General features: G+C 34.9%; 1 protein-coding gene across 1 annotated transcript in view; it reads right to left on the reverse strand.

The window, feature by feature from the left end:
* Window positions 1-22,751, reverse strand: part of ERBB2IP (erbb2 interacting protein) — a 158,021-nt gene that overhangs the window by 64,859 nt on the left and 70,411 nt on the right. The window contains exons 5-10 of the mRNA XM_012664503.1: window positions 14,322-14,400; window positions 12,391-12,480; window positions 9,305-9,361; window positions 5,036-5,099; window positions 3,044-3,118; window positions 670-818 (exon numbers count right to left, since the gene is read on the reverse strand). Coding sequence (XP_012519957.1) covers window positions 670-818; window positions 3,044-3,118; window positions 5,036-5,099; window positions 9,305-9,361; window positions 12,391-12,480; window positions 14,322-14,400 — 514 coding nt within the window. The remainder of the gene's footprint in view (window positions 1-669; window positions 819-3,043; window positions 3,119-5,035; window positions 5,100-9,304; window positions 9,362-12,390; window positions 12,481-14,321; window positions 14,401-22,751) is intronic.

Below are 22,751 nucleotides of genomic sequence, written 5' to 3' on the forward strand. Positions count from 1 at the left end.
AAAATGTTTTTAGTTTTTATATTAAAATACCATGAAGATGCCAAGATTGAAGTTTTTGGTACTTTCATCAAAATAATTCAATTACCTTGATGTATCATCAAACTACTACACAAACAGACTCAATAATAGCAATTATAGATCTCTCGGGATTTGCTCAACTGGTCTGTTTTCTTGTCTGAGTGTCTATAATGAAGTAGGACTGAAAAAAGTTACCAAATAAGGGCTATGATCAAGAGTTAAATCAAATTTGGATAAATTAACCATTTTTTTTTAGAGGGGGAGGAGTAAGGTTCAATTTCCTTTTTTTTTTTTTTTTTGAGAGAGAGACCTCACTCTGTGGTCCTGGGTAGAGTGCAGTAGTGTCATCGTAGCTCACAGCAACCTTAAACTCCTGGGCTCAAGGGATCCTCCCACCTTGGCCTCCCAGAGTGCTAGGATTACAGGTGTGAGCCACTGCACTTGGCCTAACTTCTTTTTAAAGAATTTAAATTTATTAGTTATAAAAATGAGATTTCCTAGACTAAATAAAAACACAGTAACCTCAACAAGGGAGTAAATTGTGCAACTCGTCACATCAGGAAAAATTACTTCATAACAAATAAAATCTGAGATTATATGGAAGCCTTGAATTTACTTTAAAAGTTAATTACATGAATCTGAAAGCAATACAAACCAATAGTCTCAGGCAGTTGTTGAAGTGAATTGCTTGATAATAGGAGGTCTTGAAGGTTTTCACATGCTGAAATTCCTTCTTCAACCATTTCAACATTATTTTTAGAAACATCCAAATATGTGAGCTGTTTCAAACTACCAATAAACTACAAGTAAAAAAAGAAAATCTAATCACTCTGTCAATATTAAGTAATTTGTAAAAAGTAATAAACCTAATACCAAGTTTTAATTCAAAATTAAATGTTAATACAAGAAAGAAGACTCCCAAATTGGTTTTTATTTATTCATTTTTTTTAGTGTCTTGCTCTGTCACCCAGGCTGGATCAAAGTTCACTGTAACCTCAAACTCTCAGGCTCAAGGGATCATCCTGCCTCAGTCTCCCGAGTAGCTACAAGGTGTGACTCACCACACCCAGCTAATTTTTTAATTTTTTTTTTTACCTTTATACACATGCGGTCTCACTATGTTGTCCAGGCTGGTCTCGAACTCCAGGCCTCAAGCAATCCTCCTGCCTGCCTCAGCCTCCCAAAGTGCTAGGATTACAGGTGTGAGCCACCACGCCCAGCTCAAATTGTTTTTAAAATGCCAGTAGAAATGTATTCAGCAATAAAGCTAAGAACTACTAATTTTAGCCTAGCAGAGTGACAAAGGACATATACTTTTCTTTGGGAACTAGGCTGCCCATCACCTTCTGGTGATACAGCATATATGGAGATTCTTATGACTTCTTTAGAAATGGGAGTAAACAATTTGCCAGTCTTTAAAACAGAAAGTTCATGGAAAATATCATAGGTTAACCTTGGCAAACTGAATTAGGATATATTAGGTCATTAAATATAAAATGTCCGATTTGAATCCAAAGTGTAGTTTATTATATCTCAAACAAGAAGCAGTACAATTAATCAAAGTATGTACCTAAACTATCGACATAGTTTTGCCATCTTAATGGTATCTTGTTTATACCAGCAGAGAAGAGGCCTGGAGAGCATGAGTGGTGACGAAATCATGAAAGGCGTTTCCCAGAGCTTGTTGAGAATTGAATATTTTTCCTTGCAAGAAGTGATCCAAAGCCTGAAAAAAGTGGTAGTCAGTTGGTGCAAGGTCTGGTGAATACAGTAGATGACAGTGAGTTTTCAAGTCCAGCCTCTGTAGTTTGAGCAGCATCGTTTGTGACATGTGGTCGAGTGTTGTCTTGCCAGAGGATTGGCCTGTTTCCAGTGACCAGTCTCAGCTGCTTAATTGTAAGCATTCTCATCATTTTATCCGACTGGCTGCAGCAGACATCCACTGTAATCAACTGACCAGGTTTCATGAAGTTGTAATGGATAATACCAGCAGCACTGGACCACCAGGCACTATTAGCTTTTTTTGAATATTCGGCACTGTGTTTCGGCACTTCATCTTTATCCAACCATTGTGCCGAATGCTTGCGACTGTCAAAAAGAATCCATTTTCCATCACATGTACCAATACGGTATACAAATGGTTTGCCTTCATGTCGTGACAGCAAAGAAAGGCAAGCTTTGAGTTGATTTTTCTTCTGACACTTGTTTAATTCACGTGGAACCCATCTATCCAGCTTCTTTACCTTGCAGATTCGTTTCAAACGGTCCAATACCATTGGAATAGTAACGTCAAAGCTTGCTGCTAATTCACGCAAGGTTGAGATAGATTCGCTTCCACTACTGCTTTCAGCTCATTGTTATCCACCTTGGTCTCAGGTCTACATGACACCATCCACATGGCTCATTTTCAAGATCAAAATCACCAGAACAGAACTTCTCAAACCATTGATTACTGTATGTTATTACTCACATCCTTCCCAAACAGTCTGTTGATACTTTGAATTGTCTGCACTGCATTGGTTCTACAACAGGACTCATATTCGAAAATAACACAAATTTTTGACTTATCCATGGTTTCACAAAAGTTGCTCTAAAAAAAATTTGAAAGATAATTGCAAGCCAAACCAGGCATTTGAAAGACTGAGGATGTACCTTCACAATAAAAGTAAAACGAGAGGTGTCAAAGTGAAATGTCAGAGATATCAACTGTCAAACTTAGCACTTAAGGAAATTGGACATTTCATACTTAATAACCTAAATAGATTCAGTTGGTACCACCGGAAAGGACACATTCTACAGTATTAAAGAGGGACTATTTTGCAAAAGTTTATTATGGGAGTTTTCAGAATTTAATCAAGAATGTGTTCATAGTAAAAAAAAAACGTAATTTGCTTCTGTTTAATAAAGAATTAAATAACAATCCTTTTTGTTTTTTACTAATTAAAAGTAATTTCAAAATGCACAATTCACAAAACTGCAAAGGAGAGAGCAATAAGTGAAACCACTAAAAATTTCATATACATACCCCTGGAATAAAAGTCAGTCTATTACCATCCATCCAAAATTCTTTCAATCCACTTAATTGTTCAAGTACTTCAGGCTATTTGGATAGAAGGTAGGGGGAGAGATATCCAATTAAGTTATCTGAATGTCTTTATCTGATAAAAGCAGCCCTGGGAATTTCTAATGGTAACTTTTAGTTTTAAAACATTAAATAAAGGGGAAAAAATAGGAAAAATAAAAAAGCAGAGCCAGATGTGAGCCTTTCCACTGCATTACAGTTACTACAATAACATTATTAAGGGAGAAATCAAAGAGACAACACTCCATAAGCATAGATTACATAAAATTCATTTAAGCTTTGGATTATACAATAGGGTCAAGTATTTCTAAAATTCATGAAGAAATAAAAATAGCACCTACTACTTCGATGTGTACAATAAAAGCATACTCTCATTCATTATCAATAAAAAGATATTGTTTGTTAGAAAATTTTAGGAAAATCACAAAGATATTCCCTGGTAACAATTAAAAAGGATAAAAAAGGCAACATATATCCTAAATGTCGAACAATAAAAGAAAGGTAAATAAAGGCATTACCACATGATAAGAACATTCTGTTATTTAAATTCCTAGAAAACATTTCTAATTTCATGGTGGAAAATTGTTTATAATATGGTATTGGGGACCTAAAAATTAATCCAAATGTTGTGGTGGACCTTGATATCCAGGCGAAAATTTGCTCTTAGGCATTGGCCCTTTGAGGCTAAAGACTGAAATGCCCTCTTCAAGGTTATTTCTGTAACCTCACAAAGCCATGTCCAGTCAATGATCATGTAATGGTAGAGTACCATCATATCTAATCACCGTAATAACACGAGTCATACATAAAAGGCATGTCATTCAGATTTACCATTGACATATAAATACAGTGAAGAATTCTAGATGTAACTTGGATTGAAAGAAATTTCCTTTTGTGCTATATTGTACTTCTATAAGTTTTTTTAAAAATGCATAATATCAGATGACCAAATTGGTATAAAACTTGATGATTTTGAAAGCTTACTAGATTTTGAAAATTAATTGAGAATTTTAAAATTCTCAAATTTTAAAATTATTGAGAATTTTAAAATAGTTAATATGGAAACAGATTAATATATATAACACAAACATTAAGAAAGGGCATAATAGACAGATAATTTAGGAAATACAGCATGCATTATAGAAAAATTTGAGAGTATTTTAGAGAAAATATGAGGTACTCCAAACCATCATGGTACAATACTCAGAAAGAAATACTACAGCAAACAGTTCTGAGAAATCCTTGTTCTTAAGACTATTATTTGAAAGCTACATAATTTTAAACAACAAACTTGCAAACTAATTTAAAAAATTTTAATGATAATGATATTCAGCCTGATTAATTCCTCTTCAAAAAAAAAAAAACCTAGCTTATTTTCTGAGTTCTCCTGGAAAACTCACTAAAAACAAAAACTGCTTACACACTCCTTTCCTTTTAGATTCAGCATTATAGTGCACTTAGTATATAAAGCACAAACAACGAAAAGGTCTTATTACCACCTCTAAAATAACAGTTGTTTCACTCAATGATTTTCCCCTTAGCTATTAAGTAAAATTATAGAGAAGTATCCTATCACTGAATAAATTCCTAAGTAATACTCAAGGGAATTATTTTTGACACAGAACGACTTCACCTGCTGCATTCTAGACTAACGTTTCTCACTTGTAATCATTGAAATTTTCTGCTTCCTGTGCTGAAAAACTTTTAGATCTCTCTTCCACGAATCGCTCATTAATTTTACATTTTATCCTTACTTATGTGAGATTTTTAAATGTCTGAATATTTTTCTGTCTGGAAAGTTCTGGTTAAGAACTCATACTTCATACCTCAAAAAAATATATATCTTTATGTAATTTTTAAGAGAAATCTTTAATTTTCACATTTGTTCTTGATCAAATATAACAATTACAGATAGTGAGACTGATAAGAACTTACCACTTCCGTGAATTCATTACTTCCCAAATCCAGTCTTTCTAGCTGGGTCAGTCTATTCATGGTTCTATTCATAATGGAATAATAAAGAATTAACTATACAAAAATCTCAATTACATGGAAGTTTTCAGATTTCATGGTTACTGCGGTCCCCAACCCCCAGCCTACGGCCCAGTACTGGTCCATGGCCTGTTAGGAATTGGACCATGCGGCACTGCCTGAGCTCTACCAGTCCCCACCCTCCAAAATATTGTTGGGTCACATACTGCCAAAGCTTCATCTGTATTTACAGCCGCCCCCATTCCCCTGGCCGTCCACAGAAAAATTGTCTTCCATGAAACCAGTCCCCAATGCCAAAAAGGTTGGGGACCACTAGTTTAAAACATTCTTATGTAATGAGTAATGAAATATGGGCTTTCACATGTTGACAAAATAAAAATGTTAATTTTCTAGGAAAAATAAGTCACATTTAATTTCTAGATAAATTATCAATTATTCTCTAATTCTGGCTTCTCACCAGACTTTTCATTTATATTCTCAAGAAGCAACTGCAATAAATTTAAACCTATAGGCCGGAATATGAATAATGAATTTCCAGCTTTTCACAGAATAAATTTTCATATAGTACAAATCAGCTAATAAATCAGATTGTTTGGCAGATACATAAATAATTACTACCATAATTGCAAAAAGGCTTTTTCAAGACTGCTCATATATTTGTAAAACTTCAAGATAACTCTGAAAATTTATTTTCAAAATGCTAAGAGGAATAGTAAACATTACATTGCTCCCCACATTTCAAATTAAATCCAATACAATTCAAAATAACATTTTATAAGAATCACAGATATAATTAGATGACATTTATTTTAAATTAAAGCAATAATATACAATTCTTAATTTCCAACTAAATATCAACACTTCTTTGCAATTACAGGATCTTGAAAAATGTACAAACTGGTTTTGTAATGAAAAAAATTATGTTGTATTCTTATTTCTCCTTTCGCAAAGGTACCTGTTGAAATTAAACTAACTGCTAAGTAATTCAAATATTTATGCTATTAGGTGCTATTTTTAGAAAAACGTATTATTTAATACATCAAGATGTTACCAATTATCCAGATAAGAAACTCCACATTAACAATTTTGTAGGATATGACAAAATGATAGCAAAATATAGTTATTATCATATTATCAGTGTATTACATTACTATGTTAATACTTTGGAAATGGACATCATTTAAAATCCACCAGCACCTTAAATTATGGCACAAAAACACAACTATTTCTAGCTTCTTTGGAATTTTAACAAATAAAATAAGTAAAGTAAAACTCAGTTAAAACATTTCTCCAGCTTTTTAGTGAAGGAATATAAGAAGAAACAGCACAATTGTAATGACACTGTTATTGACCTAAATCAGAAGAAGCTAATCTTCCCCAACCTTTACATTTTATATATGTCATTCTCTCACCAACCCTTTAATTCATCTCACATTGTCAATTTTTTTTACAAAGCTGCTTTAAGTTAGATGTATTGAGTATCTATTCTAAAGTACTATAATTCTATTTCCCTTACTCATATCTGCCTTTGTCCAGAAAACCTGTAAAGTTCTAGTTTCCTTCATAACAAAGCAAAAGGTATTTCTAGGATCTTTCTTCAGATGTATAAAATCACATGCTGCAATAGTAAGCTCGTATGTTCAAATAACTATACCAGGTGGGGATCTGAAAAACGTAAAGAAGGCTGTGAAGAGGTGGAAGATTGAAAGAATAAAACATAAATCTCTCACATTTCTTGCTTCAATACTGTTATAATGACAAGATAGAAAATTCACAGGCAACTGAGCATAATGGGGGTAATTTGTAAAAATAAAGCATGACAGATTTAGAAAAGGGTACAAGAATAAAAGTGCATTGGAAAAATTCAATTATAAATGACGTCCCAGAAAAATTAACTTTTAAAATAATTTTAGGAAAATGTGAATGATACACATATACAATAAAAAGGGTAAATATAAAGTCAAAAATGTGTCTCCACCTCAAGTTTCTATAGCCAATACCAATAACTTTAGTGCTACTCATATTGTTTAGAAATCTCAGAAACAAAATTGCATCTTAGAGATGTAGCTTCCTACTTTTCAAGGTCCAGCTTCCTACTTCAGCTTCATACTTCAAGGAGAAAATAGAAATAACTCCCAAATTTCCTCCAGTCTACCTCTAAAATTCATTTGTATTTAACTCATTTTATCTTCTCCTTTCCTCACAGGAAGTTTAAATCATACTTTATGTCCTTGGTACTGTGCCCTCCAGTATCTAGGTGGTATTAAATTTCACTTAACTATGGATCTAAAACAACAGTTTCTTCCATTGCACTAATCTTTGGTCGTTAAAAAAAGTCACTGCATATCCTGAATGCATATAGCTTTATAATATTTAAAACTGTAGCCTCTTTATAGTTTGTGAGGTCTCAAAGATTGTAACTATATATCTTAAAAAGAAAGGAGGAAAGAATTATATTAGCAAATTCATTGACAGAGCCTAATTTGAATCTCTAAAAGGAGTTAAAATCATTGAATTGCCTATGATATCAGAGGGACCATATTAATTGTAGACTTAGCTATTAAAATAAACAATTTGCATCTTTGTTATTCAAATCTCTTAGAAACCAATCAAGTTTCGAGGTAAAGAGTTATCACTGTGAGTACCAGATAGGTAAAATATATAGACCTTTTTGAATTTTAATATGGATCATAATTTCTACTTTAATTTATACTCACAACCATCACTATAAGCTTCATTCATTCATGCACTGAACTATTACTCAGCTAAAACATACTGTCTTTTGGGAATAAAAACTAGACATGGTCTCAAAGACTTAAAATCGTGGGGGGAAAGGTGGGAGACTCGTACACATGTGCATGAATGTGCATATGTTGGTCAGGGAAAAAGAGAGTGACATATGTATAAACATACATTAAAATTATGTGGCAAATATCATAACAGATCTAAATACGATGTCATAGAAGCTGAATAAACTAAACAACTAACTCCTGGAGTAACTGGAGATGTTTTTCTCCTCAGTGCTGACAAGTCTTGATGATGTAATTTCAACAAGAGTTGGCAATTTTTTTCTGTAAAGGGCCAAACAGTAAATATTTTTGGCCCTGTGGACTGCACAATCTTTGTGACAACTACTCAACTCTATCACCCTAAAGCAAAAGCAACAAGACAGGGCCGGGCGCGGTGGCTCACACCTGTAATCCTAGCATTCTGGGAGGCCGAGGCAGGCAGATCATTTGAGCTCAGGAGTTCGAGACCAGCCTGAGCAAGAGCGAGACCTCATCTCTACTAAAAAAAATAGAAAGAAATTAGCTGGACAACTAAAAATATATAGAAAAAAATTGTGGTGCATGCGTGTAGTCCCAGCTACTCGGGAGGCTGAGGCAGAAGGATTGCTTGAGCCCAGGAGTTCGAGGTTGCTGTGAGCTAGGCTGACACCATGGCAGTCTAGCCTGGGCAACAGAGTGAGACTCTGTCTCCAAAAAAAAAAAAAAAAGGCAACCAGACAGTATGTAAACGAATGAATGTGACCATTTTCCAATGAAACTTTGTTTACAAAAAAATAGATGGTAGTCCAGATTTAATTATAGATTATAGTTTGCCAACCCCTAAACTGTAACACTACAGCAATGCATTCAAGGTGTTTTAAGACATCTGTTCAATAAATGGCCACAGACTACACAGTGCAGTTTGAGTTTATAGACCTGTTTCTTTTATAATTAAATCTCATCATTTGCTTTTGGATTGCCATCTCTTTTTGATATTAGCTTACCATTAGGGGACCAATCATCCATTTCTAATTTACAATGGACTAAAAAGCCAGACAACCAAGTTCTATAGTTATCAGGCTTCACATAAAGACCCCATGGATTACTCTAATCAATATGTATGAGCTCTAGTATGTGAACTTGGGATCTCTATTTGAGACACAGGTGGACTTTACATACGTATTTTGATTTTAATGTCATACAAAAGACTGCGTTTCAGGGAGCTACAAAATCATTATCAATGCAGTAGTGCCAAGTTAAACACCAACAACAAATGCATACAGCTTTATATTTAACATCACTAATTCAAATATGGTGATCACAAATGTTGGGTTTTAAAAATAACTTACATCACATTATAATAATAAAAAATTAACATTTTTTTAAGGACTTAAGGATTAAAAATTTTAAATTGAATTCTTAAAATGATAGCACCTTTACTTACTTAGGCAACATTTTCAACTGGTTTTCTCTAAGTTCTAATATCTGGAGTTTAGTTAATCTGCAAAACAAATAACGAATCAAATATTTATAACGAAAAAAGAAATTCAACAATTTCATATTCTAAAATTTTAAAGCAACCAACATAACTGTGTAATAACTATGTGTGCAGAGTAATATATTAAAAATTACAAAGGAGTACAAAACAAAATAAAAAGGAAGACAAGACTCTCTGGCACTTCACTGATGTACATTCCATTAAAAATAGAGGTAAAATGAGTAGACTGAGTGATGCAAATGCCAGATACAGAAGAATAACGTGACAAGTGCACTAATTATTTTAGACAAAAATGACGACAAAATTAACTTTTAGTTGGCTAAAACTTTCTCTAGTAATTAATTTCAACTGAATAATAACTTGATACTTATTATTCATTCACCTGTTTGTTTAAAAATTACTCAGGGACTTGAAGGATATGGGGAGAAAATGAGGTAGATCCCAGAAACAGATTCTCTTTTCTCAATAATTTTGATTCCAAGGGCTGAGGGCAATGGCTCGTGTCTATAATCCCAGCACTTTGGGAGGCTAAGGACGAAGGAATGCTTGAGGACAGGAGTTCAAGACAAGCCTACACAACATAACAATACCCCATTTCTACAAAAAAATAAGAAAAATTAGCCAGGTATGGTGGCAAACACCCTCAGAAGAAGGGAGGAGGATTGCTTGAGCCCAGCTCAAGGCTGTAGTCAGCTTTGACTGCACCATTGTACTCCAGCCTGGGCAACAGAGTGAGATGCTGTCTCTAAAAAACAAAAAAGAATTTTGATTCCAGCAACGAAGACAGATTAACCAATTATTAGCTCATTAAGTATGGAATGTCCAATTTCCTTAAGTACTAAGTTTGACAGTTGATATCTCCGACATTTTACTTTGACACTTCTTTTTTTATTTTTTTGTGAAGGTACATCCTCATTCTTTCAAACACATGGTTTGGCTTATGATTATCTTTATTGTTTTGTTTTGTTTTTTTTTTGAGACAGAGTCTCGCTTTTGTTGCCTGGGCTAGAGTGAGTGCCGTGGCGTCAGCCTAGCTCACAGCAACCTCAAACACCTGGGCTCAAGGGATCCATCTGCCTCAGCCTCCCAAGTACCTGGGACTACAGACATGCATCACCATGCCCGGCTAATTTTTTCTATATATTTTTAGTTGTCCAATTAATTTATTTCTATTTTTAGTAGAGACAGGGTCTCGCTCTTGCTCAGGCTGGTCTCGAACTCCTGAGCTCAAACAATCCTCCCGCCTCGGCCTCCCAGAGTGCTAGGATTACAGGCGTGAGCCACCGCACCCGGCCTCTTTATTGTTTTTTTAAAGAAATTTTTGTGAAACAATGGATAAGTAAAAAATTTGTGTTATTTTTTATATGAGTTCCATTGCAGAACCAATGCAGTGCAGACAATTCAAAATATCAGTGAAGTGTTTGGGAAAGATGTGGCTGATGAATGCACAGATGACAGTGGTTTCAGAAGTTTCATTCTGGTGATTTTGATCTTGAAAATGAGCTACATGGGTGACCTAAGACCAAGGTAGATAATGATGAGCTGAAAGCTGCAGTAGAAGCAAATCCATCTCAACCTATGCATGAATTAGCAGCAAGGTTTGACGTTACTATTTCAACAATATTGGACCATTTGAAACAAATCAGCAAGGTAAAGAAGCTGGATAGATGGGTTCCACATGAATTAAACAAGCATCAGAAGAGAAATTGTCTCAAAGCTTGCCTTTCTTTGTAGTCATGACATAAAGGCAAACCATTTCTACACTGTATTGTTATGTGTGATGAAAAATGGATTCTTTTTAACAATCACAAGTGTTCGGCACAATGGCTGGATAAAGATGAGTGCCAAAACACAGTCCAAAACCAAATATTCATCAAAAAAGCTAATGGTGTCTGTTTGGTGGTCCAGGGCTGGTATTATCCACTACAGCTTCATGAGACCTGGTCAATCAATTACAGCACATGTGTACTGCAACCACTTGGACGAAATGATGAGGATGCTTGCGATTAAGTGGCAGATATTGGTCACTAGAGACAGGCCAATTCTCTTGCAAGACCACATGTGGCAAAAAACCAACTGCAGCTCAAATTACAGCAGCTGGACTTGGAAACTGTCATCCATCGTATTCACTAGACCTTGCACCAATGGATTACTACTTCTTCCAGGCTTTGGACTACTACTTGCAAGGAAAATGATTCAATTCTCAACAAGCCGTGGAAAACTCTGTTCACAATTTCATGGCCACTCACTCTCCAGGCTTCTTCGCTGCTGGCATGAGCAAGCTACCATTAAGATGGCAAAACCGTGTCGATAGTTTAGGCACATACTTTAATTGTACTGCTTCTTGTTTGAGATATAATAAACCTTTTGATTTGAAATCGAACATTTCATATTTAATGACTTGATATTAAATCATTTTAGAATGTAATGCTAAGAACATAGCTGGGTACTCATGCCTATAATCCCAGCACTCAGGGAGGCCAAGGAGGGAGGATCACTTGAGGCCAGGAGTTTGAGACCAGCTTGGGCAACAAAGTGAGACCTCCATCTATATAAAATGTTTAAAAAACAGCTGGGCGTTGTGGTGCCTGTAGTCCCAGTAACTTGGGAGGCTAAGATGGGAGGATCGCTTGAGCCCAGGAATTCGAGGCTACAGTGAGCTATGATGACACCACTGTACCATTGACACCACTGAGACCCTGTCTCAAAAAAAAAAAAAAAAAGAAAAAAAATCTTCATTGTTTATTGTTTACTTAGGAAAACTATTTCGAAAAAACAAGATCCAAAGAAACCATAAAAACTACAACGCTTGGCAGTGTTACAGTTCTTTTAGAATTTGTCTAGCAGGTTTTCCGGTCCTCACCAAAAGACCCAAAAATAAAAAAAAGAAAGAAAAAAAAAACTACAATGCTTGCAAGTAAGTACAAAAGAGCCTATGAAACTGTAATTAACAGTATTTCTAAAGCAGTTTGTAGTTTTGTACACTTTACAAGAGCTAACAATAACTGATTTTGAAAGAAGTTATAATTTACCTGCCAAAATTAGCTGGCAAAAACTCAAGGAAAGCGTCATTCAGATATAGCTGGGTTAGGTTTAACAGCTGAGAAAATCCATCAGGGAGCCTATATAAAACATACCAGAATTCAAATTAAGTTCATACATAGAATTTTAGTCTTTTACTGAAGATACTTTCTCAACAGACAATAGTCACCTCTTTACTTTTATTAGAAACCCTCAAATTAAGATTTGCTTTTTGTAATAACTTACCTGTCTCAAGGTTTGCATCTTCATTACTTTGTAAAAAGCAAGTGAGGTAATATTTGTTTTAATAACATAAAATCTACACAAAATAGTCAACTATGAATAAGCCACAGTACACAGAAATACATTTAGGACATTAACTATGAAATCAGCAGGCACTCTTGAAATGTGCCTTTTCTATTATCAATTCAAAGGACTAGATAAGAATTTCTAAACCTTGGCAAAGACATCCTGAGCTGAATAATTCTTTGTTGTGTATAAGCTGTCTGTGAGCTGTCAGATATTTAGCTACAAACCTGACCCCTACCCAACTAGGTATCAGTAACACACACCCACATACCCCATTGTGAAAACCAAAAATGTCTCCAGAAATTGCCAAATGTCTCCTGGCGCACAATAGTCCCTCATTGAAACCACTAGTTCAGATTATTTTCGATATCAACATTTGGTCCCTAAATAATTTTAAGATTGTAGAATTTTACAAAGAGCAAATGAGAAAAATAATATTAAAAGCTGAATGACATTTTAGGACCATGTAAGAATTTATGTGTATTAGCTTTACTTGTATTTCTTCTTGATTATGAAACAAGTTACAAATCTAAAACTCGAGGCTAGAGCAGTATTTTTAAATGAAGAGAATATACATTATCTTTACATGTTTGTCTCAGATTTTTAACAAGTACAAAATCCTCATGCAGTAAGACACATAAGACTTTGACACATCTTATTTATCCTCTACCTCCATTCCTCCATCTTGACAGCAAGTGAAACGACTGTTTGGAAAAACCCATCAAGAAATACAGTATTGCCAGGTGCGGTGGCTCATGCCTGTAATTATAGCGTTCTGGGAGGCTGAGGCAGGAGGCTGGTTTCGGCTCAGGAATTGGAGACCAACCTGAGCAAGAGCAAGACCCCATCTCTACAAAAAATACAAAAATTAGCTGGGTGTGGTGGTGCTTGCCTGTAATCTCTGCTACTCAGGAGGCTAAGGCAGGAGGATCACATGAGCCCACAAGTTTGAGGTTGAAGTGAGCTATGATGATGCCACTGCACTCTAGCCGGGGTGACAGAGTGAAACTGTCTCCAAAAAAAAGAAAGAAAAAGAAAAACAGTATTATAAAACGTGGAAGTTGGTTTCAACTTTCAACTTAGCTATACTTAGCTATGCTTCGCTCTATTCATCTTTTGCTTCACCCTTCCATTTTTGCAAAATTTAACAGCTTTGGTGCCAGGAAACTTCCTGTTTATAGCCATTATCATCAATAAAGAACGTATGTCTGCTATATGTTGCAACCAATCATGTTTTTTCCTTTTGTTGTTTAACGTTCTTGACCTTTCAGTTTCTTTTTATTATTTTCAGAAGTTTGAGGCGCCAAATATCTGATTTGAAGGTAAAGGCATTCTTACATGTGAAAGTAACACTGAGTGAGAAAATCTGGATTCTAATCTCATTTGTGACAACAAGTATCTGTCAGACCAGGAGCAAAATACCTGCATTATCTCTTTTGGATCTCAATTTTATGTTTATAATATATGGGGTTAGAAAGATTGTTTAAAAATTCCTTTTTTACTCCAAAATTGAAATTTTTTATAGACTTAATGTTGATATTTTCCATTAAAATACGTAAAGTAACATTCTACTACTGTTTTATAATTGTTTTAATCACATAAGTAACTTATAATTCAACTGAAAAGAACTTACTTGGAAATAGGGTTTACGCTGGCCTCCACAACTGTCAAAACTTTACAATTTTTTATATTTTCTGGAAACTCCTGTATTCCTAGAAAACAATGATCAAATTAAAATAATCTATTACAAAGGCCAAAATAATAATAATAATTAATAAATACTTTGCAGATTCAAACGTAATTTACCAACTAAGCAGGAACTAAATAAACTGATAGAACTAACACATACTGAACAATCACCCCCACAACAATTTCTCTCTTCTCTTTGATGTTTTCTTCATTTGCCTCTTTATAGAAAACTGCTAAGTACTTTGACTGGTTTCCCCTTCCTTTCCTTCTCTTAGCTCTTCTGAAAATTAGTGCCTTCTCTACGTGATAATGTTAAGGACATAAAATGTAGAACATTTACCACACTTTCTGTTTCTCTCACGTAAAAAGGGATTATTTTTTAAAACTCTGTGATTCTGTATCAATCTGGTTCCTAATACATATAAATTAACAAAGCTGAAAACAAAGCTGCAGATGAAAGAGGCAATCTACATCAGATATGCCAGTGAATGTACCTTAAAGCATTATTGCCTACTCATAAAATAATGAAACATTTTCTCTTTCCTGCATCTATCTTCCTATTTTTCCTATCTATATTTACATTCCCCTCTTTTCTAACCTTTTTCCTTCACATAATCCAGTGGCATGCGCATAATATAACTACTTAAGGAATGTAGTGATTTCTGAACACCATGATGTACATATTCAACAGATCTATTAAGCATTTCAGTTTTTTTTTTTTTCTGAGACAGAGTCTCACTCTGTTGCCTGGGCTAGAGTGCCGTGGCATCATTCTAGCTCACAGCAACCTCAAACTCCTGGGCTCAAGCGATCCTCCTGCCTCAGCCTCCTGAGTAGCTGGGACTACAGGCATGCCCACCATGCCTGGCTAATTTTTTCTATATATTTTTAGTTGTCCAATTAATTTCTTTCTATTTTTAGTAGAGACAGGGTCTCGCTCTTGCTCAGGCTGGTTTCGAACTCCTGAGCTCAAACAATCCGCCCGCCTCGGCCTCCCAAGCATTTCAGTTTTTGAGTGTTCTTTATGGCCAACGCTTTTCAAGCCAACTGAGATAAAGGATTAAGTTTTTTAAAATTTTCACTCTGTTATAGACAAATACTCCTGCAAAAACCATACAATTGTTATGATAATGTCAAATTTTGGTGAAAGAGTCTAAGCACTTACTTGTTGCCTCAACTTATCACATTTTACTGTATTTTTACATACAGTAATAAATAATTTGTGGACTAGCACCGGTCCACAGATCAACGTAAAGTAACACCGTTCTAATCTACACTAAAAGAATGCCAATTAATAACATCGTAAAAATATTCCAAATATGAATTTTATATAGTCTGTGTTTATAAGACCCACTCCACCACTGACATGGTATGATTATCCAGCAGGGTTGTCACTAGAGGATCCTTTAAGATCCTCTCAACTTTATCACTACGTGATTCTAAATAAACAAGCTTCCTACAATGTCATAGATAGATTTCACATGATGAAAAATTAACGGAGGAAAATCACCAAATAGGAAATGCCACAGTAGTAATTGTTTTAGTCAAAATTCATCAATGGATGCTAAAATTAGTCGGTAAAAGCATGATGATAAACAGGATATTAATATAGTCTCAAAGATTCTTCCCACGAGATACCAATTATAAAAGGAAAATATTACTTTACAATGAAGAAGTCTAATAGGCACCACCTTTATCTTACAAAACTGCTTCAAAGTTAGCATCATCAGTTAACATCATCATCATGTGGCAACTAATCTGAGATGCAATGAGAAACAATGCAATATCACTCCTGACATACACTTCCCAAAACACACAACCTGAATTAATCATAAGCAAGCATCAAGCAAATTCAAATTAAGTGAAATTCTGTTAAACAAATGGCCAATAATTTCCAAAACTATCATGGTCAAAGTAGACAAAAGTCCGAGGAACTACCCAGATAAGACCCAAGAGACCTGACAAACTCAACAGGCAATGTGTCAAAGTAACAAGTGTCTGCAAGGATGTGGAGAAATTGGGAACTACATACACTGCTGACAGGAATGCAAAATGATATAGCCACTATGGAAAATAGTTTGGTGGTTCCTCAAAATGCTAAACACATAATTACCCTATAATCCAGCAATTCCACTCCTAGGTATATACAGGCACATCTTGTTTCATTGCACTTCCCTTTATTGCATTTTGCAGATATTCCGTCTTTTACAAATTGAAATTTGTGGCAATCCTGTATCGAGCAAGTCCGTTGGCTCCATTTTTCCTACAGCATGTGTTCACTTCATGTCTCTGTCACATTTTGGTAATTTAAGCAATATTTCAAACCTTTTCATTATTATTATACCTGTTATGGTGACCTACAATCAGTGATCTTTGGTATTACTATTTTAATTGTTGTGGGGTACCACACACCATACCCATATAAGACAGTGATAAATTTATGTGTTCTGACCACTCCACCAGTTGACCGATCCAGTCTTCCTCTCCTATCTCTCTACCTCGCCTCATGGCAGGCCACCTATTCCCAGAGACTCAACAATATTGAAATTATGCCAATTAACCCTACAGTGGCCTCTAAGTGTTCAAGTGAAAAGAAGAGTCCCACATTACTCACTTTACATCAAGAGCTAGAAATTATTAAGCTTACTAAGAAAGGTATGTTAAAAGCAAAGACAGGTCAAAAGGCAGGCCTCGTGGGCCAGTTAGCCAAGCAGTGAATGCAAAGGAAAGGTTCTTAAAGAAAATTTAAAATGCTACTCCACACTGGGAGCTGGTGGCCCACACCTATAATCCCAGCACTCTGGGAGGCCATGGTGTGAGTATTGCTTGAGGCCAGGAGTTTAAGACCAGCCTGGGCAACATAGCGAGACTCTGGTCACTACAAAAAATTAAAAAAAATTAGCTGGGCACAGTGGCCCCTGCCCTATAGTACTAGCTACTCAGGGGACTGAAGCAGGCAGTTGCTTGAGCCCAGGAGTTTGAAGTTACAGTGAGCTATGATTACACCACTGCAATCCAGCCCAGGCAACAGAGTAAGACCCTGTCTCTAATAAATAAGTAAGTAAATAAAGTGCTACTCCAGTGAACACATGAATGAGAGAGATGAAGCAGATGCAGAAGAAAAGTTTAAAGGTATCAGAGGTTGGTTCATAAAGTTTAAAGAAAAAAGCTGTCTCAATGACATAAAAGTATAAGGTGAAGCAGGAAGAGCTAATGGAAATGATGCAGCAAGTTAGCTAGAACATTTAGCTAAAATAACTGATGAAGGTGGCTACACTAAACAATAGATTTTCAATGTAGACAACACAGCCTTCTATTGGAGGAAGATGCCACCTAGTACTTTTATAGCTAGAGAGAAGTCAGTGCCTGGCTTCAAAGCTTCAAAGGACAAGCTGACTCTGTTAGTAGGCAGCAATAATGCAGCTGGTGACTTTAAGTTGAAGCCAGTGCTCATATACCATTCTGAAAATCCTAGGGCCTTTAAGAATTATGCTAGATCTACTCAGCCAGCGCTCTATAAATGGAATAACAAAGTCTAGATGACAGCAAAACTCTTTACAGCATGGTTTACTGAATAGTTTAAGCCCACTGTTGAGACCATCTGATCAGAAAAACAGATTCCTTTCAAAATATTACTGCTCACTGACAATGCACCTAGTCACCCAAGAGCTCTGATGGAGATGTAGAAGGAGATTAATGTTGTTTTCATGCCTGCTAACACAACATCCATTCTGCTGCCCATGGATCAGGAGTAATTTCAACTTTCAAGTCTTATCACTTAAGTAATACATTTTATAAGGCAATAGCTGCCATAGATAGTAAGTCTTCTGATGGATTTGGGCAAAGTACATTGAAAAATCTTCTGGAAAAGATTCACCCTTCTAGATGTCAATAGGAACATTTGTGATTCATGGGATGAGGTCAAAACAGACTGGAAGAAGTTGATTCCAACCCTTATGGATGACTTTGAGGGGTTCAAGATTTCAGTAGAAGAAATCACTGCACATGGGCTACAAATAGCAAGAGAAGACCATTAGAAGTGAAGCCTGAAGATGTTGACTAAGTGCTACAATGTTATGATAAAACTAACAGATGAGTTGCTTCTTATGGATGAGCAAAGAAAGTGGTTTCTTGAGACGGAATCTACTGTTGCTGAAGACGCTGTTAACACTGTTTTTTGTTTTGTTTTATTTTGTTTAAATAGAGAAAGGGTCTCAGTCTGTCACCCAGGTTGGAGTGCAGAGGCACAATCACAGCTCACTGCAGCTTTGAACGCCTGGGCTCAAGCAGTCCTCCCACCTCAGCCTCCCTAAGAGCTGGGACACACCTGGCTAATTTTTTAATCTTTTGTAGAGACAGGGGTATTGCTATGTTGCCCAGGCTGGTTTTGAACTCTCAAATAATCTTTCTGACTTGACCTCCCAAAGTGCTAGGATTATAGGCATTGAGCCACTATGCCCATCCTGTTAACATTGCTGAAATGACCACAAAGAATTTAGAGTATTACATAAACTTAGTTGACAAAGTGGTGGCAGGGTTTGAAAGAAGTGATTTCAATTTTGAAAGAAGTTCTACTGTGGGTAAAATGCTATCAAGCATCACATGCTACAGAGAAATCTTTCATGAAAGGAAGAGTCAACCGATGCAGCAAACTTCATTGTTGTCTTATTGTAAGAAATTGCCACAGCTACTCCAACCTCCAGCAACCACGACCCTGATCAGTCACCAGCCATCAACGCTGAGGCAAGACCACCAGCAAAAAGATTACAACTTGCTGAACGCTCAGAAGACTGTCAGCATTTTTTAGCAATAAAGTATTTTTAAAATTAAGTTATGTGCATCGTTTTCTAGATATAATGCTACTGCACACTTAAGAGACTGTAGTATAGTGTAAACATAACTTTTATGTGCTTGGAAAACCAAAAAATGCCATGTGACTTGCTTCATTGTAACATTTGCTTTATAGCAATATTCACTTTATTGTGGTGGTCTGGAACTGAATGAACCTAGTATCTCTGAGTATTTCCCCTTCCTAACGACTTTCCCTATCAACTACTTTGAAAGAATGTGTTTAATCATCACCCCAATCTTCTCTAGAAGACAAGCCATTTGAATGAAACAGAAGAACATTTCTCTAATATTGGCTATTTGCAATGGCTTAGGATAGCAGCTTGGAGAACTTTTTATGTCTTTAAAAATCTTACAGTAAACAAAAACTTTAGAAAAGAAAGGGAAGAGCAAATTAAGACTGATAAATTAACATTCTAGTTTTACCACAGACTGTAAATGAGGAAAAAACTGAATTACTTAATAAATAAATACATATAAATATTAGTACATTAAATTTATGTACTTCCTGGACTAGTTCATTTAATGCGTTCAGCAGTGTCATGAGGCTGACAAGGAATGGACAATCTTGAGAGTATTATAGATGGACTAATTGAGACTTAGATTAATTCCCAATGTAACAACAGGATTAATAAACAGAAGCAAAGAACAAAGCCTGTTTTTTTCAATTCCTAAATAAGTGTTTCAGTCACTAAACCATAGGACCTGGCCATTTGAAAAACACTGGAAGAACTATATAAAAGATCAGAAATTATGACAGTCTAAAAGACAAAACCTAAAACAAGTGCTTTTATTAATAGATAAATACAGCTTGCTGAAATTATTAAGTATGCCACAATGTTTCCTGCCTCCTTCCAAACAGGGCAGAACCACTAATGAATCTGAAAATTGTACCTAGCATATTAAGGTAGACTCAAATATTATTATAATGAAATACTATAAACACCTAAAAAGGAGAAAAGAGCTTATACATAAGTTTATAGCATCTTATTCAAAATTTAATATGATCAGATGTTATAACAGAGAAAAAATTGGGGGGGTGTATTTCAATTTTCTCACTCAGAATATAAGATGAAACTCTTATCCATCTCTATCATAGTGGTCATCTGAATACTAAATAAAATTTTAATAATTTCAAAATATGATAAATACTGCATTCACTTAAATGTACTCATCTTTCTCTTAAGCAATTTATTACATAATCAAAAGTAACAAAATTCAAATTTCTCAAAACCAGTCCTATCAACCTAATATGCTTGCTATGTTCTTTTTCTCAATAAAGTAGACTTGTAAAGGCATACATATTAGGGTTAAATATTATAGGTTAATTCAAATGACCGTAGCTCTCTAAAAGTAAAATGAGTTATTATGATAAATGTAAGATTAGCAATTAGAGTTACTAGAATTTGTATTATACAAGGTAACAGTTCTGACACTATTTTAACTAATTTATTTTTTTTACTTTTTCTTCTTAAAATTTTTTAAACAATTTATTTTCTTTAATTTTTTTTTTCCTCTCCAAGAAGCAGGAACAGTTCTGACACTATCATAGTCTCTTGTCTCTTCTCTGCTAGCTTAGTTCAACAATAAAGTGCAATTTCATTTAGACGTCAGTTCAAGACTGAAAAGAGAAAAAACACAAGGAGCAAGTAAAAGGCAAAAAACTGATTCTGCAACTTAAGGAATACATATGGTCCTTTCTATGGGAGCAATGACCTGAAAGACAAGAATAGATGAGTTTGATTTTTATAGTCAAAATAAACTGTAAGCTTTATTGGTAGCAATAAGTAACTTCGTTCTTCCTCTAGGCAAAATACTTACTTAAGTATTTATCCTAAATCTTTTGATCCCATAAAAATTATCTCCAACTCCTCAAAAACACAGCCTAAAAGAACTGTTTAAAGCAGGTTTTCAATACAGTAGAAGCAACAAGGAACTGCAAAAATCGTGAGATAAAAAAGAGATACTCTGCAGTCTAATGGGTTGCCTTAACTCTAACCCATGTAATTCTTTAAGACGTTATTTGAAAGCCTAGGATATTAATTTAATGATGCTGTAGGGTTAGAACATAGCAATACTTCTATCACTCTCATTTTAAAGCAATAAACCTGGGGTTAATTGATTTTCAGGAGGATATATATGCAAATATTTTCATTATTAGGCCAAGTAACATTTCTATACCATGACAGCTGGTAGCAAAGTTTACTAGATACACATAATTCCAGACGCATGCAATTTTCTCAGTGACACCCAAATTATCTCAAGGCTCTTTTCCTTATACTTCAACATTTCTCATTTAAAAAGACCAAAAAGTCAAAAAGATACCCTTTTGGGATGGGAGGATAGACTTGATGACTTCTAAAGTCCCAATAATTCAGAAATTCTATAATACTTTGGATTAACTTATCTATCAGCATATGTAGAGATACGGTAGCAATAAGTTCATTTACTTTGGAATTTATTAGTAAACACTTGGCACTACATAGTAAGCACTAGGGATGGAAACACAAATTTCACACTGCCCTTAAGAAGAACTTCAAATGGTGGACACTTATTCAACCTGAATAAAATTATGAGAGGAAAAGTCACACAAATCAAAACCCAACTGACCCAAACTCTTTAAAAATGGCAATGTCATGAAAAAGATGAACAACTATTCCTGACTTAAAAAGACTAAAGAACACACTGTACTCTAGGCAGGGAGACAGACCAAGACTGTGTCTCCAAAAAAAAAAAAAAAAAAAGAGAGACAATTGAATGCTTTGATCTTTAACCTGAAAAGGGGGAAAGGGAGAGGATGTTAGAGAGCTAAATAAGGCATTATTATGCAACAGGGGAAATGTGATGTCAAATTTCTCAGAGTGATAACGATGTTATGGTTATTTATAGGGATTTCCTTATTCTTAGGGGACCCATATTCCAACATTTAGGGGTAAAGTTCATAATGTGTGTAACTTAAATTTAAACAGGTTTAGCAAAAAGAAATTGTATTTAAGCGGTAATATCTATACATCATTTTGTTGGACATATTTAAATTCATGTATATGAAAAAGAGAAATAAGACAAATGTGGCAAAATGCTAACAATTGGTGAAGCCATGGGTGTTCTTTCACCTTATATGTAGCTTTTTAATTTGAATATGAAATTTTAAAAATAAGGTAGATAAAAAGTAGGACATCACTATGAATGAATCTAATCTAAAGAAATTATACATTTATTAAAACACAAATCACTTTAAAGTTAAATGGCTCAATAACAAAGGGTAAAATAAAATATACTACCACCTTTAAAGCTAAAATTTATTGGTTACTGAGAACTGAAAGCCAGCAGGGCACTAATCACTATAAATGTCCATTTAACCCAAATGAATGAGTAAATCATAAATCTTAAAACAGATTTATTCCTTAAAATTAAAGTGTTGATTTGATCACTATCCTACAAAACGTACAATTTAACAGCCTGATATGGACTGCCCACAACTAAGGTAACCAGGCTTTCGTAAATGAACAGAACTCATGCCATATAT

The sequence above is a fragment of the Propithecus coquereli genome, unplaced genomic scaffold (assembly GCF_000956105.1).
Source record: "Propithecus coquereli isolate 6110/MARCELLA unplaced genomic scaffold, Pcoq_1.0 Scaffold9, whole genome shotgun sequence".
Classification (NCBI taxonomy): domain Eukaryota; kingdom Metazoa; phylum Chordata; class Mammalia; order Primates; family Indriidae; genus Propithecus; species Propithecus coquereli.